Raw genomic sequence first — 20,997 nt, 5'->3', positions numbered from 1 at the left:
GCTTGGCAAAAGGAAAGGGAAGCTTGGGAAAAGGAGAGGGAGGCTTGGCAAAAGAGCCTGGAGAAGTCAGTTAAAGAGAGAGTGGATAAAGAAGTAAAATCCTTGAAAAATAGGATTAGTGAACTGGAAACAGAAAACAGCTCTCTAAAAAACAAAATTGGCGAAATGGAAAAAAATTCCACAGAACAAAAGAACTCAATTGGACAATTAGAAAAAGATTTTAAAAAAGTGAGTGAAGAGAATACTTCACTGAAAATCAGAATTGAACAAGTGGAATTGAATGACTCGAGGAGACAAGAAGAATCAGTCAAGCAAATCCAAAAAAATCAAACAATGGAGAAAAATGTGAAATACCTTCTGGGGAAGACAACAGACCTGGAAAACAGATCCAGGAGAGACAATCTGAGAATCATTGGACTTCCAGAAAAACATGATGAAAAAAAGAGCCTGGACACTATTTTCCAGGAAATTATCAAAAAGAACTGCCCAGAAGTCATAGGAACAGAGGAAAAAATAAACATTGAAAGGATTCATCGATCACCCACTGAAAGGGATCCTAAAATCAAAACACCAAGGAATATAGTGGCCAAATGCCAGAACCCTCAGATGAAGGAAAAAATATTGCAAGCGGCTAGAAAAACCCAATTCAAGTATCAAGGAGCCACAATAAGGATCACCCAGGATCTGGCAGCATCCACATTAAAAGATCGAAGGGCCTGGAATATGATATTCCGAAAGGCTAAGGAACTTGGTATGCAACCAAAAATAACTTACCCAGCGAGAATGAGCATCTTTTTCCAGGGAAGAAGATGGACATTCAACGAAGTAAGCGAATTTCATCTATTTCTGATGAAAAAACCAGAACTTAACAAAAAGTTTGATCTACAAATATAGAACTCAAGAGAAATCTAAAAAGGTAAAGACTAATCTTGGGAACTATATTTTGACTATATAGATGTATAAAGAATACATGTATACCTTGTTCTAGAAATTGATGTGGAAAGGACATTGTACCAGAAAAAGGGTAAAGTGGGGGTAGTACATCTCATGAAGAGGCATAGGAAACCTATTATATCTGAGAGAAAGAATGGAGGGGGATGAATATAGTGGGTATCTTACTGCCTTCAGAATTGGCTTTAAGTGAAAAATCTTAAGACATATTCAATCTATGGTGAAACTTCTCCCACCTCATTGAAAAGTGAGAAGGGAAAAGTGGAAAGGGAAGGAATAAGCTAAGCGGAAGGGAATACGGGAACTGGGAGGGAAAGGGGTAAGATAGGGGGAGGAACTCTAAGGCGGGGGGAGGGATACTAAAAAGGGAAGGCTGTGAGAAGCAAGTGGTGCTCACAAGCTTAATACTGGGAAGGGGGGGAAAGGGGAAAGAAGGGAGAAAAGCATAAACCGGGGTTAACAAGATGGCAAGTAATACAGAATTGGTCATTCTAACCATAAATGTGAACGGGGTAAACTCCCCCATAAAGAGGAAGCGGTTAGCAGAATGGATTAAAAGCCAGAATCCTACAATATGTTGTTTACAGGAAACACACCTGAAGCGGGGAGATACATGCAGGTTAAAGGTAAAAGGTTGGAGCAAAATCTACTATGCTTCAGGTGAAGTCAAAAAAGCAGGGGTAGCCATCCTGATCTCAGATCAAGCTAAAGCAAAAATTGATCTAATTAAAAGAGATAAGGAAGGACACTATATCTTGCTAAAGGGTAGCATGGATAATGAAGCACTATCTATATTAAACATATATGCACCAAGTGGGGTAGCATCTAAATTCTTAAAAGAGAAACTAAGAGAGCTGCAAGAAGAAATAGACAGTAAAACTATAATAGTGGGAGATCTTAACCTTGCACTCTCAGAATTAGATAAATCAAACCACAAAATAAATAAGAAAGAAGTCAAAGAGGTAAATAGAATACTAGAAAAGTTAGATATGATAGATCTCTGGAGAAAATGTAATGGAGACAGAAAGGAATACACTTTCTTTTCAGCAGTTCATGGAACCTATACAAAAATTGACCATATATTAGGACATAAAAACCTCAAACTCAAATGCAGTAAGGCAGAAATAGTAAATGCATCCTTTTCAGACCACGATGCAATGAAAATTACATTCAACAAAAAACCAGGGGGAAGTAGACCAAAAAATAATTGGAAACTAAATAATCTCATACTAAAGAATGATTGGGTGAAACAGCAAATCATAGACATAATTAATAACTTCACCCAAGATAACGATAATAATGAGACATCATACCAAAATGTATGGGATGCAGCCAAAGCGGTAATAAGGGGAAATTTCATATCTCTAGAGGCCTATTTGTATAAAATAGAGAAAGAGAAGGTCAATGAATTGGGTTTGCAATTAAAAATGCTAGAAAAGGAACAAATTAAAAACCCCCAGTCAAACACTAAACTTGAAATTCTAAAAATAAAAGGTGAGATCAATAAAATTGAAAGTAAAAAAACTATTGAATTGATTAATAAAACTAAGAGTTGGTTCTATGAAAAAACCAACAAAATAGACAAACCCTTAGTAAATCTGATTAAAAAAAGGAAAGAGGAAAATCAAATTGTTAGTCTTAAAAATGAAAAGGGAGAACTCACCACTAACGAAGAGGAAATTAGAGCAATAATTAGGAGTTACTTTGCCCAACTTTATGCCAATAAATTCGACAACTTAAATGAAATAGAAAAATACCTCCAAAAATATAGCTTGCCCAAACTAACAGAGGAAGAATAAATATCCTAAACAGTCCCATCTCAGAAAAAGAAATAGAACAAACTATCAATCAACTCCCTAAGAAAAAATCCCCAGGACCAGATGGATTTACATGTGAATTCTACCAAACATTTAAAGAACAATTAACTCCAATGTTATATAAACTATTTGAAAAAATAGGGATTGAAGGAGTCCTACCAAACTCCTTTTATGACACAGACATGGTACTGATACCTAAACCAGGTAGGCTGAAAACAGAGAAAGAAAATTATAGACCAATCTCCCTAATGAATATTGATGCTAAAATCTTAAATAAAATATTAGCAAAAAGATTACAGAAAATCGTCACCAGGATAATACACTATGACCAAGTAGGATTTATACCAGGAATGCAGGGCTGGTTCAATATTAGGAAAACTATTAGCATAATTGACTATATCAATAACCAAACAAACAAAAACCATATGATTATCTCAATAGATGCAGAAAAAGCATTTGATAAAATCCAACATCCATTCCTAATAAAAACACTTGAGAGCATAGGAATAAATGGACTTTTCCTTAAAATAGTCAGGAGCATATATTTAAAACCATCAGTAAGCATCATATGCAATGGGGAAAAACTGGAACCTTTCCCAGTAAGATCTGGAGTGAAGCAAGGTTGCCCACTATCACCATTATTATTTAATATCGTATTAGAAACACTAGCCTCTGCAATAAGAGTCAAGAAAGATATTAAAGGAATTAGAGTAGGCAATGAGGAAACCAAACTATCACTCTTTGCAGATGATATGATGGTATACCTAGAGAACCCCAGAGATTCTACTAAAAAGCTATTGGAAATAATTCATAATTTTAGCAAAGTAGCTGGCTACAAAATAAATCCCCATAAATCCTCAGCATTTTTATACATCACCAACAAAACCCAACAGCAAGAGATACAAAGAGAAATTCCATTCAGAATAACTGTTGATACCATAAAATATTTGGGAATCTATCTACCAAAGGAAAGTCATGAATTATATGAGCAAAATTATAAAAAAGTCTCCACACAAATAAAGTCAGACTTAAATAATTGGAAAAATATTAAGTGCTCTTGGATCGGCCGAGCGAACATAATAAAGATGACAATACTCCCTAAACTAATCTATTTATTTAGTGCTATACCAATCAGACTTCCAAGAAAATATTTTATTGATCTAGAAAAAATAACAACAAAATTCATATGGAACAATAAAAAGTCGAGAATCTCAAGGGAATTAATGAAAAAAAAAATCAAATGAAGGTGGCCTAGCTGTACCTGATCTAAAATTATATTATAAAGCAGCAGTCACCAAAACCATTTGGTATTGGCTAAGAAATAGATTAGTGGATCAGTGGAAAAGGCTAGGTTCACAAGACAGAATAGTCAATTATAGCAATCTAGTGTTTGACAAACCCAAAGCCCCTAACTTCTGGGAAAAGAATTCATTATTTGATAAAAACTGCTGGGATAATTGGAAATTAGTATGGCAGAAATTAGGCATGGACCCACACTTAACACCATATACCAAGATAAGATCAAAATGGGTCTATGACCTAGGCATAAAGAACGAGATTATAAATAAATTAGAGGAACATAGAATAGTTTATCTCTCAGACTTGTGGAGGAGAAAGAAATTTGTGACCAAAGATGAACTAGAGACCATTACTGATCACAAAATAGAAAATTTCGATTACATCAAATTAAAAAGCCTTTGTACAAATAAAACTAATGCAAACAAGATTAGAAGGGAAGCAACAAACTGGGAAAACATTTTCACAGTTAAAGGTTCTGATAAAGGCCTCATTTCCAAAATATATAGAGAACTGACTCAAATTTATAAGAAATCAAGCCATTCTCCAACTGATAAATGGTCAAAGGATATGAACAGACAATTTTCAGAAGATGAAATTGAAACTATTACCACTCATATGAAAGAGTGTTCCAAATCATTATTGATCAGAGAAATGCAAATTAAGACAACTCTGAGATACCACTACACACCTGTCAGATTGGCTAAGATGACAGGAAAAAATAATGATGAATGTTGGAGGGGATGCGGGAAAACTGGGACACTAATGCATTGTTGGTGGAGTTGTGAATGAATCCAACCATTCTGGAGAGCAATCTGGAATTATGCCCAAAAAATTATCAAACTGTGCATACCCTTTGATCCAGCAGTGTTTCTATTGGGCTTATATCCCAAAGAAATACTAAAGAAGGGAAAGGGACCTGTATGTGCCAAAATGTTTGTAGCAGCCCTGTTTGTAGTGGCCAGAAACTGGAAAATGAATTCTCCCATCAATTGGAGAATGGCTAGGTAAATTGTGGTATATGAATGTTATGGAATATTATTGTTCTGTAAGAAATGACCAGCAGGATGAATACAGAGAGGACTCCGAGACTTACATGAACTGATGCTAAGTGAAATGAGCAGAACCAGGAGATCATTATACACTTCGACAACGATATTGTATGAAGACATATTTTGATGGAAGTGGATTTCTTTGACAAAGAGACCTGAGTTTCAATTGATAAATGATGGACAAAAGCAGCTACACCCAAAGAAAGAACACTGGGAAATGAATGTGAACTATCTGCATTTTTGTTTTTCTTCCCGGGTTATTTATACCTTCTGAATCCAATTCTCCCTATGCAACAAGAGAACTGTTCGGTTCTGCAAACATATATTGTATCTAGCATATACTGCAACATATCCAACATATAAAGGACTGCTTGCCATCTAGGGGAGGGGATGGAGGGAGGGAGGGGAAAAAAAAATCGGAACAGAAACAAGTGTCAATATAAAGTAATTATTAAATAAAAATTAAAAAAAAAGGATTTTATGCCCTTTTATATAGTCAAATTTTTGTAAAAGTGTCATGTAGAGCTAAGAAAACATGTATGATCCTTTCTATTTCCATTTAGTAATTGTCAGAGATCAAATTGTCTATCATTAACTTAAAAAAATTCTATTCAAGTTCTTAACTTTTTTGATTTATTTTTCTCTCAGATTTGTATAGCTTAAAAAGGAATAGTTTCCCAACCAATAATTTTACCATCTATTCTTCCCTGTACGTTATCTTTTCCTGCAACTATTAGAGGCTACATCATTTGTTGTATTTATACTAAATATTAATATTTCATTATCTATGTTGGCTCACAGCTAAGTTTCTCTACTTAAATCTTGTAAGCAAGTCTATTTTTACTGTTGCTTTGTATAAGAAACAATAATAAGTTTCTTTCCCTGCTCTTTAAATTCACTTGAATAATAATTTTTACTCTGATATTTGCATGAATCTTTATTTACTAATGTATTTCTTATAAAGTTTATTTTTATATTCTATTTTTAAATACATTCTGCTTTTCAATTTTGTTGATGAATTCATGACCTTCACTTTTATAGTTAATGAGATGGTTGAATGTGAATCTCCCTTCATCATAACTTCTTATATTTTTACTACTTTCCTACCTATATAACTCTTTACTAAGAAGAACAGGAAAAAAAAATCTGATAAACAACACTAGTCTGTGAAAAATATCCATTTCTGATCACATGCGCTTCTTCCTTTCACCAGGTGAGACTGAGTTCTGGTTCTTATTCCTTCCTTCTTGATACTTAATCCTTATTATAAACTTTCCTGTAGTGAATTTTGTTTTGTTTACTTGCATTTCTTTTCTTAGCATTTCCAAGTTTCTATTATTCTTGAATGTTTGAAAATTGGTTCTTAGCATTTCCAAGTTTCTATTCTTGAATGTTCAAAAATCCTCTCTTCTAATAAAGACATGTTTTTTTTCTCTGTAGGATTATACTGCTTTTTAAAGATAGATTATTTTTAATCTTCATGTTTTTAATATTTTATTATTTTGTTTATTTGATTTTCTGTTCTTTTTATTTATGTTGAATAAGGGTTTCTCATTTTTTTCCAATCTTTTCAAAAGAACACCTTTTAGTTTTTCTTTTCAGGTCTGTATTTTAGATTTCCAGTTCCTTTGTTTCTTCTCTAACTTTCAAAATTTCTCCTTTTGTACTTATTTTACTTATTTATTTTTAATTTTTAGAAAATGCATATTCATTCCATTAATCATTAATCATCCCTTTTATATTTTGTAAATGTAATATTTTGGGGACACATACATAGGTGTATATATATGCATATAGGATCTATTTGTCTGCCTATTTATCTATCTATCTTCATTCCTCTAAGGATATTTTAGCTCCATCATAGAAATGCTGATATGTTTTCTTATCATTCTCACTGGTGGTACTGAAAAATATGTAGATTTTCTAGTAGTCCCATTCAGAAGATGTCGTAATTCTTGTATTGCTAATTCTTCCAACAATTTGTTCATCTATTTTTTCTTTTTTCTTCTTTCTATTAGAATTAACCAAGAATGAGTGATTAATTTAAAAATCCCCTAAATTATTACACTTTTACCAATGTTTCTTTTTTGGTCAATTTGGTTAATTTAGCATTTGTTAATTTAAATGCCATGAGATTTGGAACATATAATTGTAACATTAACATAGTTTTCTCCTTGTGTTTCCTTATAATATCACATAATTTTCTTATTCAGCTCTGTTTATATATATGTATGTATGTATTTCATTTGACTGATAACATGGTTGTAACTCTTGCTTTTTTGGATTTCCCTCAAGCATAGAAAATTTTGTCTCAGCCTCTCATTTTAATTCTATACATCACGTTGATTTTTTAAGATGCTTTTCTTGAAAGCAATAAATTGTGTCTTTTTAATTTAATCTGATTTTTTTTCATTTTATTAAATAGTTTAATGAATTATATTTAAAGTAATAAGAGTTAAATTTGTTTTCCTTTTGTGTGTCTCTATTTTTTCACCCTAAAGTAGGAATATTTTTGTTTTAATTCAATGCTTAATTAATTTTGTTTACTTTCTTCTCTATTCTCTCAACAACCTTCTTTTTTCCTTTTATCAACTCTTTCTCCAATTTTTCTTTTATTTAGTCTTTTCTCTCCTTTCTCCTTTTTTTCTCAATTAAATGGCTAATTCAAAAATCCCTCTTTCCTTTTTTTTTTCTCCTTCCAACTTTTTTTGTAGGCAATTTTTGTTCTGCAAATTTCTTTAAGAAGGATTTTCTTGACTTGTTTTCTTCACTTATTCTCTCTACTTTGCCTCCTAATTTCCATTTTTTTATTCATGGCTTGAATGTAATTTTTCCTTTTAGCCCTTTTGAGTTCTCCATGAAGTTAGTTTTACAAGTACCAATCTAAGTTTTCTCTAATTGACATTTTCTGTGTTATTATTTTATAAAACTTGTATCTTTTTTCCTCTTAATCTCTCTCTCTCTATCTCTTCTCTCTGTGTCTCTCTTTTTCTGTCTGTCTCTCTGTCTCTTTGTCTTTATATGTGTGTGTCTCTGTCTGTGTGTGTTTATGTGTTTATGAGAGAGAGAGAAAGAGAAAGAGAGAGAGAGAGAGAGAGAGAGAGAGAGAGAGAGAGAGAGAGAGAGAGAGAGAGAGAGAGAGAGAGAGAAAACGACCAGATTTGAACTCAGGAAGACTCATCTTCCTGACTTCAGGCCAGATACTCTTATCTACTGTATCACCTTGTTACCAGTTAATGAAGGAGTAACAAACATAGATGTATAAAACAGATTTATGGCAGAAATTTCCCTGGTTTTCAAATCATGCATTTCAGGCATATTTCTTTTGTTCACAATGCTTAGCACAGTGCCTGGCTTATAGTAGAGTCTTAATAAGTGTTTATTGATTGGTTTCCAATGGTGATTCTCTTTCTTAATGTTTATGTTTCTTCTCTGGGTCAAGGTCCTCCTACTTTTGTAGGGCTAGTTGCACCAAGAGCTTTGTTTTCTATTCTCCTGAAGCAAGATTTTTGTCCTTGGCAGCACAGCATTCAGAGGCATTGTTCTAACTGTATGCCAGTTCCTTATAGATTGGATCCATTGTAAGGTTCTATCTAACATTTAGAAAATATGTCTTGCCCCATGGGAGTTCTCTTCAGTGAAACAATATATTTTCATTTGTCTGAGATGTCCTTTTTTCTTTCCTTCATTTCAATATTTCCTTTAGTTCTCTCTCCCTCCTCCTCTAGACTACCTTTTTATCCTTGAGAAACAATAGGAATTAGCTTTCCTTTGTTACTCACCCTTACCTTGATTAAGGTATATCACATATTCCCCTCTACTCACTGCCTCTTCTTTCCCCCATAGCACTATTAGATCCTGCAATTTAACCCCAGAAAATCCATTGTCACCTGTAAGGGAAAGTTGTAAAATTTAGTCACTGGTATTTTAGGCCTGCTTTTCCCTCTCAAATTTCTTTAAATTTCTAGTTTAATTTTTGTCTCTTTTTGTACTTTTGTACTATATGTACTTTTCTGTTTTAATACGAGTGTCTTTTTTTTTTTTTTTTTTTCCCGTGCTGCTCTGAATAAGTTCTACAGATGGGATAATTTATTTTGTTAATCATTTTTTCTAGATACCTGTTTTTACTTACCTCCTGTTTCTATTTTCTGGATTGTTTACAAGTCAGATAAACTTTTTGTGTCTTCATCTTTTGTCAGTGATTATTGAGCTTAAGTTTGAAGGTTAAGTCATGTTGAGTTGAAATATATTTACAGCTTCTAGTGGATGTAGAATGAATATTATGTTATTCAAATTTTCTTTCCTTTATATTAGAAAGTATTTCTCATGGCCACTTTTTAGGGTTTTTTTTTTTATCTAAAATTGTATTTGTTAAATTAAACAACTATATATCTTGTAGCTTAGAACATAGGGTAGCTGTTGTTTTTTTATTCATGGAAGTAATCTGAATTTTTTTTTTTCAGTTAGTATTGCTTTGCTCAGAATTTCTGGGAATTTTTTTTATTTTAAAAATAATGTTATACAAAATATGTTATTTATTATGTTTTTCTGGACACTTGCCATCTTTAGATTTTATTTATGAATCATATCTTCACAATTAAATTTGCATTCATTTATTTGATGTATTCTTTTAATGTTAAGCATTTAAGATTTGTTTTTCTTTCACAAAGTTTTTCATTTCACTCTATTTCTATCCACAATTTATTGTTTTCTTTCTTCTTTGGGAAGACTAAGCACATGGATTCAAGTTTTTTATTCTGTTTTTCTGCCATGTAGGACTTAAATTCTGTCCCCTGTTCCTTCCTAATTTCTATTCTCAGGATTATTAATTCTTTTAACCATTCTTGAACTTTTACTATGGTGTAATACTGTCTTTGGAATTTATCTGGTTCTGTATCTTCTCAAGTATTTGTTCATTTTCCATTTTCTAACTTTTTTAAAAAAATAATTTATAATCTTTTGGAAATTTTGCTTCTAATTTTTGTATCTTCTACTTGCTTTAGTTCATTTCCCTTCTTGGGCACCAGGTCTTAAGTTGAATTGTAAATTTTGGAAATCTTTGGCTGTTGTTGGTCTTTCTCCAGTTTCTTATTCCTTTCCTTCTGATAGAGGGTATTTCCCTGGAGAAAGATCATAACACTATCTCAATCTCCTTCAGTGTTGGGGAATTTACTTTGCACTGTCCTTGATCCTTGCTTCAAATAGCTCTTAGGAGGAGAGAATTGTCAACTTGACAACTGTCTTTCCTTTTAGGCTCAGATATAGCCAGCCATGCATGCTATATCCCCTGTTCCCCATTACCCTGTTATTTGGTTCTTTGGCTGGATTAATTTTTTGTCTTCCATTTTTTGCAAAGTTGGGAACCATGAGATGGGTGTTCTTGATTTTGATACTTTGGAGTTCACTAATACAAATGGTACTTGAGACAAAAGGAGGCATGGTTTAAGTCTCTTGTTTCCCCTCAAATAATGAGGGAGGCTGAGCTAAAGTTTACTACTTGTTGAACAAGGGTGATGAGGTAGAGATGGGGTGAACCAACAGAATACATGCAGCAGCAGGAAATTTGAGTGATCCCAAAGCACAAGTCCATGAGCTGGTTTATATCTCCTGCCATAACATAAAAACTGGCAGGTGAGGGGTGCTGAGTGAGCACTTATGGAAAAAAATTTCTTAATTTTTTAATATATAGGGCTTCATTGTTGAGCCTCTTGCTTTCTTTTCTTTTATGTTCAGCTGTAATTGCTTTATATGTGGAACATATAGTCTTTTTGTTAATTTTTGAAAATAGGGAGTAAGGGAAAAAAGTGTAATCCTCTATTTTGTTGGTCAATGACCTAGAATTTTGTAATCTTTTATTATTTTTACCTTTTGGCAAAATAGTTGCACCATCTTTTGTTTTGATCTTTATTGTGGTTCCTTGGTTCTTCCAAGAGTTCCTGTTTGACTATTTGTAGGTTTTATTTATTTATTTATTTTTGATGAATTGTTAGTACTAGGGTTTTTTTTGTTGTTGTTGTTTTGTTTTGGATATCTTCAGTCTAGGTGGGTTGTTTGTTTGTTTGTTTGTTTGTTTTTTTCAGGAAGCAATGATAGGTTAATTCAATGTTTATTTTGTCTTATGGTTCTAACAGATCTGTCCAATTTTCTTTTTGATTTTTTTTTATGGTGCCCAGAATTTTTACTTCATTATGGTTTTCAGGGAATCTGAAATTCTTTAATTTCCTCTTTCTAGATGTTTTCAAGTCAGTTATTTTTTCATAATATATTCCTTATATTTGCTTGTTTTTTAATCTATTGATTTTGTCCTATTTCTTATTTTTTTCCTTGAAGTCATTGAGTTACCTTTGCTTCTTTCCAATTTTCATAGAGCCTCATATTTGGGTAATGTTTTCCACCTTCTGTCCAAAGCTATTTATTCTCCTTCCAATTCTTTCACCTCTACCATTATTATTTCATTTATATTTTTTAACCTTTCAATTAATTTTTTCTAGACTTTGAGTCCTTGTGCCCATTATTTTTTTTTTCTTAGACTCTCCTTGTTCTTGAAGAGTTTCCTTTTCGGTGTTTCTTATGACCCAAAGTATTTCTTTAATTGTCTGAAATGTTCTTCTGCTTACTCTTATCTTCAGCCCATTTCTCACTTTGTACCAGGATGATTTTTTAAAGTCACTATATGAATTGGAAATTCCAACAAATCCACTTCTCTCTGATGTGATCCACATCTCTTCTATGGATTTTAAAGTCATATTTTGTTTTGTTTTTCAAAATTCATTGTGCAGCTAATTGTATCCTGCCTTGAAATCTCTCTATTGTTATAATCCAGAAATTTAGAAAAAAATCTTTTAATGTTACACAATAAGACTTTCCATATTTTTGTTACTTTTTATTATCTTGAACTAGATTTTAAGTTCTTCACAGTGAGAACTTTGTCTTTTATTTCTTTGTCATTATTCTGTTCTAATAATGTCTTGAATAAAATATTGGGTGAATAAACATCTGAATGAATTTGAAATATCCATTAACAAGTGTATTCCCATTATAGTACCATCTACCAAAGTGATTTTCTTAAAGTTACACATTTTCCCTTCTTTATCTTGTCTGTTATAAACCCCAGTACCTCTCTATTACCTCCAGAATAAAATATAAAACCACTTTAGAGTTTTTAAAGCTTTTTACAATCTGGTCCCTTCTCCATCTTTCTAGTCTTCTTACACTTTACTTTTCTCCACATACTCTAACACAGTGACCTTGTTCCTTGCTATGGATTTTAAAGTCATATTTTGTTTTGTTTTTCAAAATTCATTGTGCAGCTAATTGTATCCTGCCTTGAAATCTCTCTATTGTTATAATCCAGAAATTTAGAAAAAAATCTTTTAATGTTACACAATAAGACTTTCCATATTTTTGTTACTTTTTATTATCTTGAACTAGATTTTAAGTTCTTCACAGTGAGAACTTTGTCTTTTATTTCTTTGTCATTATTCTGTTCTAATAATGTCTTGAATAAAATATTGGGTGAATAAACATCTGAATGAATTTGAAATATCCATTAACAAGTGTATTCCCATTATAGTACCATCTACCAAAGTGATTTTCTTAAAGTTACACATTTTCCCTTCTTTATCTTGTCTGTTATAAACCCCAGTACCTCTCTATTACCTCCAGAATAAAATATAAAACCACTTTAGAGTTTTTAAAGCTTTTTACAATCTGGTCCCTTCTCCATCTTTCTAGTCTTCTTACACTTTACTTTTCTCCACATACTCTAACACAGTGACCTTGTTCCTTGAATACTATATTTCATCTACCAATTTTATATCTCTTTTAATTGGCTGTCCTCCATACTTGGAATGCTCTCTCACCTCATATATACTGTTTATTCAGCTTAAATCTTGCCTTCTACATGAGGTCTTTATTTCCCTGTGCTTCCCCAGTACCTTTTATTTTCTCTTCTTGCTTTCCTTTTCTTCACTGTCCATTTACAAAATATATACTGTATATGTGTATATGTACATATATATATATATATATATTTATACATACAAAATCTATACATTATTGTTTGCATGCTTCTTCCCTCATTAGAATATAATCTCTTTAAAGATAGGGACTTTGTTTTTGCTTTTTTTTTTATTTCTCCACAGTGCTTGAAACATAGTAAATGCTAAAGAAATGCCTTGTGATAGTTGAGTGACAAAGTATTTCATAATATACCTCCAATGAATGAATGGTATTCTAGTTTACTCTTCTTTTGGTTTTATTTTAGAAGAAGGAAATGAATAGAAAAGTAGGAAGAGAGAAGAGGAGGATAAAAAGAGAAGAAGAGGTAGAGAGAGGAGGAGGAAGAAGAAAGAAGCAGCTTTCAAGGGACACTTCACCCCCCTCCCTACCTTCTCTGCTTCCCCTGGTTCTTCTACATGATTCTTGAAAAGAGTGTGCTTAAAAATGAGCAGTGAGAGAAATCTCACTTTCTTAAGAGAGAGCCCCATTCTCTTTTTATTTTATCCTGATCTAAATGATCCATTAAAACTATCATCTACAATGTACACATAATTTAAGAACCTCTTTCACATAGGCAGATTATCTGACCTTGAATGTGTTTGGCAAAAGAAAATTGGAAATACCTGACTAAGGATGTTATCCCATGTTACCAAGCTGAAGAGCTTCCTCTGAGGGACTTCGATGGCAAGAGCAAGGGCATTAATAAGAAGATTATCCTCAATCCGGTTGCCAACCACGAAGCTGATGTAGCCCTTCCAATTAGCCTGGTTGCCCAGAAAAAAAAAAAGAATATTGTCATAATATTCCCAAGAGATCTTCCCTCTAATGTAGAAAGAGGAGGCTGGGGAGGGTAGTGGTGGGAAAGCCCTGAATTGAGGACACAAAATCAAATTCTAGCTCTGTTCTTTACACATGGGACAAAAACATGGCATGAAATAAGAGTGCTTGATTTGGCAATTAGAAAAACGGTTCAAATTCAGCCTTGGACATTTACTGGCCTTGGAAATGTGAGCAAGTTTTTCCCTTTTCTGGGCCTTAATTTTCTCAACTATTAAAAAAAAAAGATTGAATCGGATGATCTCTAAAACCCTTTTCAGGGCCCCTGGGTAACATAATGGATAGTTGCTATATCTCTAGATATATGAGATAAATATATCTCATATTTATGAGTTCAAATCTGGCCTCAGATATTTCCTAGCTGCCTGATCCTGGCCAACTCACTTAACCATATTTACCTCAGTTTCCTCATCTATAAAATTATCTGGAAAAAGAAATGGTAAACCTCTCCATTATCTCTGGCAAGAAAATTTCAGATGGGGTCATAAAGAATTAGACATGACTGAAACAATTGAACAACAACTGAAAAATCCTTTTCATCCCTGAATATAATAGCTTGGTTCTGTGGAAAGAAAACTATATTTGGAGCCATAGGTTACAGAATATAAGGGAGTTCATAAGTTTTCTAATGCAGCCCCTAGTTGAGCTTCTGCTCAAAAGATTACATTGACCAGTCTCTGCTGGAAGGCTATCATTATTAGAATGTTTTTTTTCCCTGATATCAAACATTTATTTGTCTTTTTCTTTTCCCTTCCTTTCCCCCTTTCCATCCTTTCTTTCCTCCTTCCCTCCTCCCTTCCTTCTCCTCTCCTTCTCTCCTTTCCTTACTTTCTCCCTCTCTTCTTTCCTCCTTCCTCTCTCCTTCCCCTTCCTCACCCTTCTCTCTTCCTCCTTCTTTTTTCACTTTCTTTCTTTCTTTTTTCTTCCTTCCTTCCTTCCTTCTTTTCTTCCTTCCTTCCTTCCTTCCTTCTTTTCTTTCTTTCTTTCTCTCTTTCTTTCTTTTTTTCTCTCTCTTTCTTTCTTTCCTACTACTACTTCTAGAATAGGCTTATCAAATTTGCAACTCACAAAATTCTTAAGTATAGCTTGAATAACCTTAACGTGTAATTGGTAAATGTTGAAATGTTTAACAAAATAAATAAAAATACAATGTAACATAGATAATATTAATTTGTGGCTTTCTAAGTCACTATATGAACCCATAGAGATTTGAGTCTGACACCCTTTCTTTCATTTGCTGAGCCTTGAAATACTTGAAGACAGCTATATGTCCTTGATGAGACTTCTCTTCTCCAGGCAAACATTCCTATTGCCTTCAACTAGTTTTCATAGAGCATAATCTTGAGTTTTCTTTACCATTCAATTTGATTTCCTCTGGGTATTATCAGTATTAGTAGTAATGCCTAATATTAGGTTTCATTTTACAACCACTAACACTACCAGCACCAGCACAATCAACAAATTTATCAAGGATTCACTTTAGGAATCAAGGCCATAATTTAAGAAGAATATTAAAATGAGAGGTGTTATTCAATTTCCTAAAATGGGGAGATATATGTTTATGAAAGATATCTTTCACTGCTATGGAAGATATCCTATGCAGGTTCTAATGGAAAAGGGATTCTCTATAACTTCTTATTGATAATAATTGTAATGACAACAAGGAAGAGGAATAAAAAAAAAAACATTTATACAGAGACTTACAAGAAACTTTAAAATATTATCTAATTTTATATCTCACAACTAACCTGGGAAGTAAGTGTTATTATTAAGCCCATTTTGCAGTAGGAATGTTGTGGCAGAGATTAAATGTCATTCCCCATGCCAAACAATTGTCTGTGGCTATATTCAGATATTCCTGAATCTAAGACCAGTCTTCTATTCATCAGTTACATAGTAGGATAAGGATATCTCAGAGATAGAAGAAGTTTTAATATTGAAATAATCAAGATCTTGGGTTCTGAAGGATATAAAATGATGGCAGGAAAGTATCAAAAGAAAGTTTTGGACAAAGATAACAAATCACCAGTTGACATATTGATTTCTCAGTTCCTCACTCTTTATATCCAACTTGGTTTGAAAATTACATTTCACTAAGAGAAGCCAGTTTTAGCTAATATGCTCTTATTGGCTAGAAAATAGATTGGAATCAAAGATGTGTTATTTAAATCCTCCTCATTATCTATGTAGCCTTGACCAAATGACTTTAAATCTCTGAGTCTCAGTTTTTTCATTTGTAATAAAGTGATTGCATCAGATGGCTTCTTACTTCTAATGTGCTATATCCATACTCTATGCATACAGAGCTATCCATACTATATGTGCTCTAGCTAAAATGCACAAGGTACATACCTGGAGGTGTATGGTGAAACAAATTATTCTGATTCAAAACTACCACAAGGGGGCAAAATTGGGCCAGATATATAATCCTTCCTATCCATGTGGTGAGATGGAGTTTATGGAACAAAGGTGAGACTAAGTTCCCTTTTCGCATTTCCTATCTCTCTTGTGACTATGGGACCAAGAATTTCTTGTGGGATAAAGCGCACAATACACAACAAAAGAGAGGGGAGGAATGGAAGTTGGAAAATTCAGACCAATACAAGTAACTGTGACACGGCATAGTGAATAAGATACTAGAGCAGGACTCAGGATGATTTAGATTTTCTATCTGATCTTAGACTATTTAGTCCCTCTGTGCTTCAGTTTCCTCACCTGTAAATGAGGGCATTAGACTCTATAACTTTTAAGATTCCTTCTAACTCTAAATCTATGATCCCTGACTGGTTTTAATGTTATGCTTTTTGCTTTTAATTTTAGTTTGCCTACTTTAATCTATATTTGAATGAATACTTCTTTTGGATCACTTAAGCTGTGAAAAGCATTAAAACCCTGTGGGATGCTGGTGATCATGATCCAAGTGAATTGTAATTTTTATAGGATTAAATCATATATTTGGATTAAACAAGAATCCAAGGAAACATTAATAGAAAAAGCTGGAATACAGTGGGACCATGGAGGTTTTGTCTGTGTGCATAAAGAGAGACTGAAAAGGGATTCAAGATTTATAGCTGCTAGATCCTGTTTGCACCTGTGCAGTCACTTGAGCTGGTGCGATAGGGGGTCGAGTGCCATCTGATGGGTTACCCATATTAAATGCCCTAAATTACTACTTAGACACCCTTCATTTAGCGACAATGTATAAAACAAGCACTTCTGTAAGTGGGGGGACACACTTCTGCCTTTACACAAAGAAAATCTAAGTGTTAGCTCACTAATTCCATGGTATTGTCCTTTAACTCCTATGGATTGACTTCCCTCATCTGTAAAATGGCAGACTAGATTAGTTAACTTCTCATTATTTTTCTAGTTCTAAAATTCTTTGATTCTAATAGAATACAATCTCAGTTCAGCAAGGATCTTTATAAATATATAAGAGGAGTTGATCCATTTGGTATAAACCTCATGTAATGAAAAAGTTTTTTTTTTTTTTTTTTTTTTTTTTTTTTTTTTTACAAAGGCTTCTCTGGTTCCTATTCAGTGAATGAAAACTTCAATGAGGGAAGTTAGGTGTAGGTAGGGAGAAAAGAATTGACCTGAGCTGTTGTTTTGTTGTCAAATAGAAATGACCCTTCAAATCCCCTTATGTCTTTCTATTTCATCAATCATTCCAGTCATTTAAATAAAACTTCTCTGAATTCCTGAACCTCTAACCTACCCCAAGCCCAACCATGATCACAACATAACAGATTATAAGAGGATAATAACAGTAACAATATAGAGATACTACCATCATGCTACTTAGAGGGGAAAAAAAGATATTTGTATTTACATATTCAAACATTACCAACAATCTAGCTAGCTCAGAGCAAAAAAAAGGTATGTGTATTTATTTATACACATTCCCTTCTTAACTCCTTTTTTTCAACTGGATGAAAACATTAATATTTATCTTATTCACTATGGAAAGTTCGTTTTTTCCTTATTGTATCAGGTCCTACAATCTATGCACCTATTTTTGGCAATGAGAAAATTTGAAAATGTCTTTTAAAAATTCAATTCCATTGCCAAGAAGTTCTTATTTCTTTTGTTATCCTCCTGTTCTCTATATACCTGATTCATTATTGCAGTTGGTGGAAAGCAGGAATAGAGAATGGAAAAGACAAAATTTTCTTAATTTGTAAAATAGGAACAGGATCATCATGAAAACTGAATGGGATAGTGTACAGGAACTGTAAGGTATTTTATAAAAGTGAGTTCTTATTATTATGAAGGGTAAGTGGTGATAATAATATCATACACACACACACTCATACACACAGAGACATGGAGATCTTTATAAGCTCTGTCATTAACACTAGGAAAATTTCAGTGACTCAACTGTTATGGAACAAATCAAGAATACAGACTGGAGTGAGACAAATCACTCATTTCTCGTGTCTGATGGGAATAGCTAATATAAAGATGTAGGAAATACAAATTGATTATTCCAGGTTATATACAGTTCCTGGCCCATAGTAGGTACTTAATAAATGTTTATTAATTAATTGAGTGGGCATGTTTTATTTTTTTTAAAATCCTTGATTTTGGATTACCCTTGTGCTTTGGGGCAAGTTACTTCAAAACTTTTCAACTCTAAGTCTCTATTAGGAAATCCAAATAAATAACTCAATTCAAATAAACAATTCAACAAACTAATATTAAGCAATGAGACAGGAATTCTGCTAGATGCTGGCTTTATAAAAATGAAAAACAGTGTAGCACCTGTCTTCAAAGAATTGTCTTTAAGATAGCAAGAGTTATAAACCATCTATATAAGTTGAATATTAGACTACTCCTACACAATTTATACCAATGGCTATTTCAATGATTCCATTATTGCTAGGACTCTCAACTTTATCACAGATGCTTGCTGCTGGAGCTACTATTTTTTTTTATTCCTCATTCTTATATCCCTCCTTTTGATTTATTCCTTTCTCCTTTGCCTCCTGTTGCTGGAGATCCTAGATTGTGTACTATATCCACAACTATAGTTGCCACTCCCTTAGGATTTCTCAGGGAAGGCCTCCAACTATCTTGTATTTTCTCAGGCCCATTTTGTAGAATTTCTTGTGAAATTCTAGTCCTAGATAGTGATGCCAAATCCAAATGAAAACAAGGGCCACAAAACCATACATAAGGATATCTCTGGACTGCATATTTACTGGGTTTTAAAATGTTGTATTATCTTGTTTTATTGTATTTATTTTGCTAAATATTTTCCAATTACATTTTAATTTGGTGAAGACTACACTAGGGAATGTTGCTGCCTCTGATTTAAACAATCTCCAACACAGGTTTTACAGCTGGGGTATATGAAATTATTAAATTATTAAAACGAAAATATTTTGATAACTATATTTCAGAATAATAGGCTTTATAATTTTATTTCATGTATTTAAAAGCATTATTTAAGGAAGATGTCCATATAGAGAGTTCATTAGACCTCCAAAGGGGTCCATAACCCCCAAATGATTAAAAATTCCTGTTATAAAATGTTTTTATAAAACATTTTTAGAATTCTAAAAAACACAGAAAGGTTTAACTAGATGGGCTTTCAGAAGGCTCTTGTTCTTGTTCAGTCTTTGTTCAGTCATGTCCAACTCTTTGTGACCCATTGGGGGTTATCTTGACTAATACTAGAGTGGTTTGCCATTTCTTTTTCCATCTTCACTTTGGAAGATAGTACTTTTTAATCCCAAAGTGGAATAAGCCATTTTGAGATTCAATGGGATTCCAACTCTGGAAGTCTTCAAACAAAAGATGGGTGATTAATTTTTAAAAATGTTGTCTGGAGTATTTCTGCTTAGGTAATTGGTTGGATTGGACGACCTCTAGGTTTAGAATTTCGATTTCAAGATTTTTTGAACATGCAGTCCCTGAAGTGGTGCACCAGGTGGCAGCTCTGTGCTTTGCAAAGCCCAAAATTGGTAGGGGGGGAAGGGAGAGCAAAGCTTGAGGGAGAATAATGAAATAAATGTTTGTCCATAGTTATGATTTTTTGACTCACCAAGCTGACATGCCTCCAAGTAGTGATTGTTTTCAAATGCCTAAAGACTGAGCAAAACCTCTACCTTAACAAGGCATGATTTTAGAAAAAACTGGATATATAAATCAAGTTTGGCAAAATTATCTTCACTCTTTCCACTTTGGGATGTATATCTAGAGAGTCTCCTCTGCCTCTATAATCTTTATTTGAGTCACTAGAGCAGTATGATGAGTTGGATTTGAAGTCAGCAAAGTTCCAATTTGCCTCAGTTATTTACTAGCTATGTGAGAGGAGGCAAATTGCTATTTCATGTCTAACACTGATGGACAGAGGGATTTCCATTCAATCTCAGGAGGTACTTCTAACTGGAAATCTATCATCCTATGAGTTTAGATTTCAGTTTGACAAGATATGAGTTTAGATTTCAGTTTGACAAGAAACTATTTCTGTGGCAAAGAAAGCAATGACCAATTAATTGCTCCAAAGCACCAATGCTAATAATATTAACGGTTCACAATTATAGGAATGATTTAAAGTTTATAAAACATGCATTATCTCATTTAATCACTGTGAATCCAACTTAGTTAATAAAAAAGCCAATGAAAACAGAGACCATATTTGCTCAAAGTGGATAAAAGTCTGTGACTAGATTTTGCAGGCTAAGGGAAAGACAGGGACAAGTTGGATAATACGAAGGGAAATGAGCCCTAGATTTGCCCAATTATGAGCACTTCTAGAAGAATGAAAAATATCCTGAAGAGAGAGCCTTGTAACTGTTTCACCTGACTGGCTCAGTAGATAAAGATAAGGGACTTGGAATCAGAATTCTGCCTCAGAAATGGGCAATTCCCAATGTCACTTAACCTCAGTTTCCTCATCTGCAAATATATATATATAAAATAGCACCACTCTCAAATGTTGTTGTGAGGATAAAATGAGATTTTAATGATTAAATTAATTGTAATTTTAATATATTTTAAAATACTTTGCAAAGCTTTAAGTGCCATGGCAATTT

At 33.2% G+C, this 20,997-nt stretch overlaps 1 protein-coding gene across 1 annotated transcript in view; it reads right to left on the bottom strand.

Annotated features, from left to right (window-relative positions):
• SPAG17 (sperm associated antigen 17) overlaps positions 1-20,997 on the bottom strand; it is a 249,501-nt gene that overhangs the window by 204,525 nt on the left and 23,979 nt on the right. The window contains 1 exon segment of the mRNA XM_051992887.1: positions 13,741-13,881. Within this exon segment, the coding sequence (XP_051848847.1) occupies positions 13,741-13,881 (141 nt within the window).

This window comes from Antechinus flavipes, chromosome 4 (genome assembly GCF_016432865.1).
Source record: "Antechinus flavipes isolate AdamAnt ecotype Samford, QLD, Australia chromosome 4, AdamAnt_v2, whole genome shotgun sequence".
In the NCBI taxonomy this organism is placed as follows: domain Eukaryota; kingdom Metazoa; phylum Chordata; class Mammalia; order Dasyuromorphia; family Dasyuridae; genus Antechinus; species Antechinus flavipes.
Note: the sequence above shows the minus strand (reverse complement) of the source record. Positions and strands in the feature narration are given on the sequence as shown.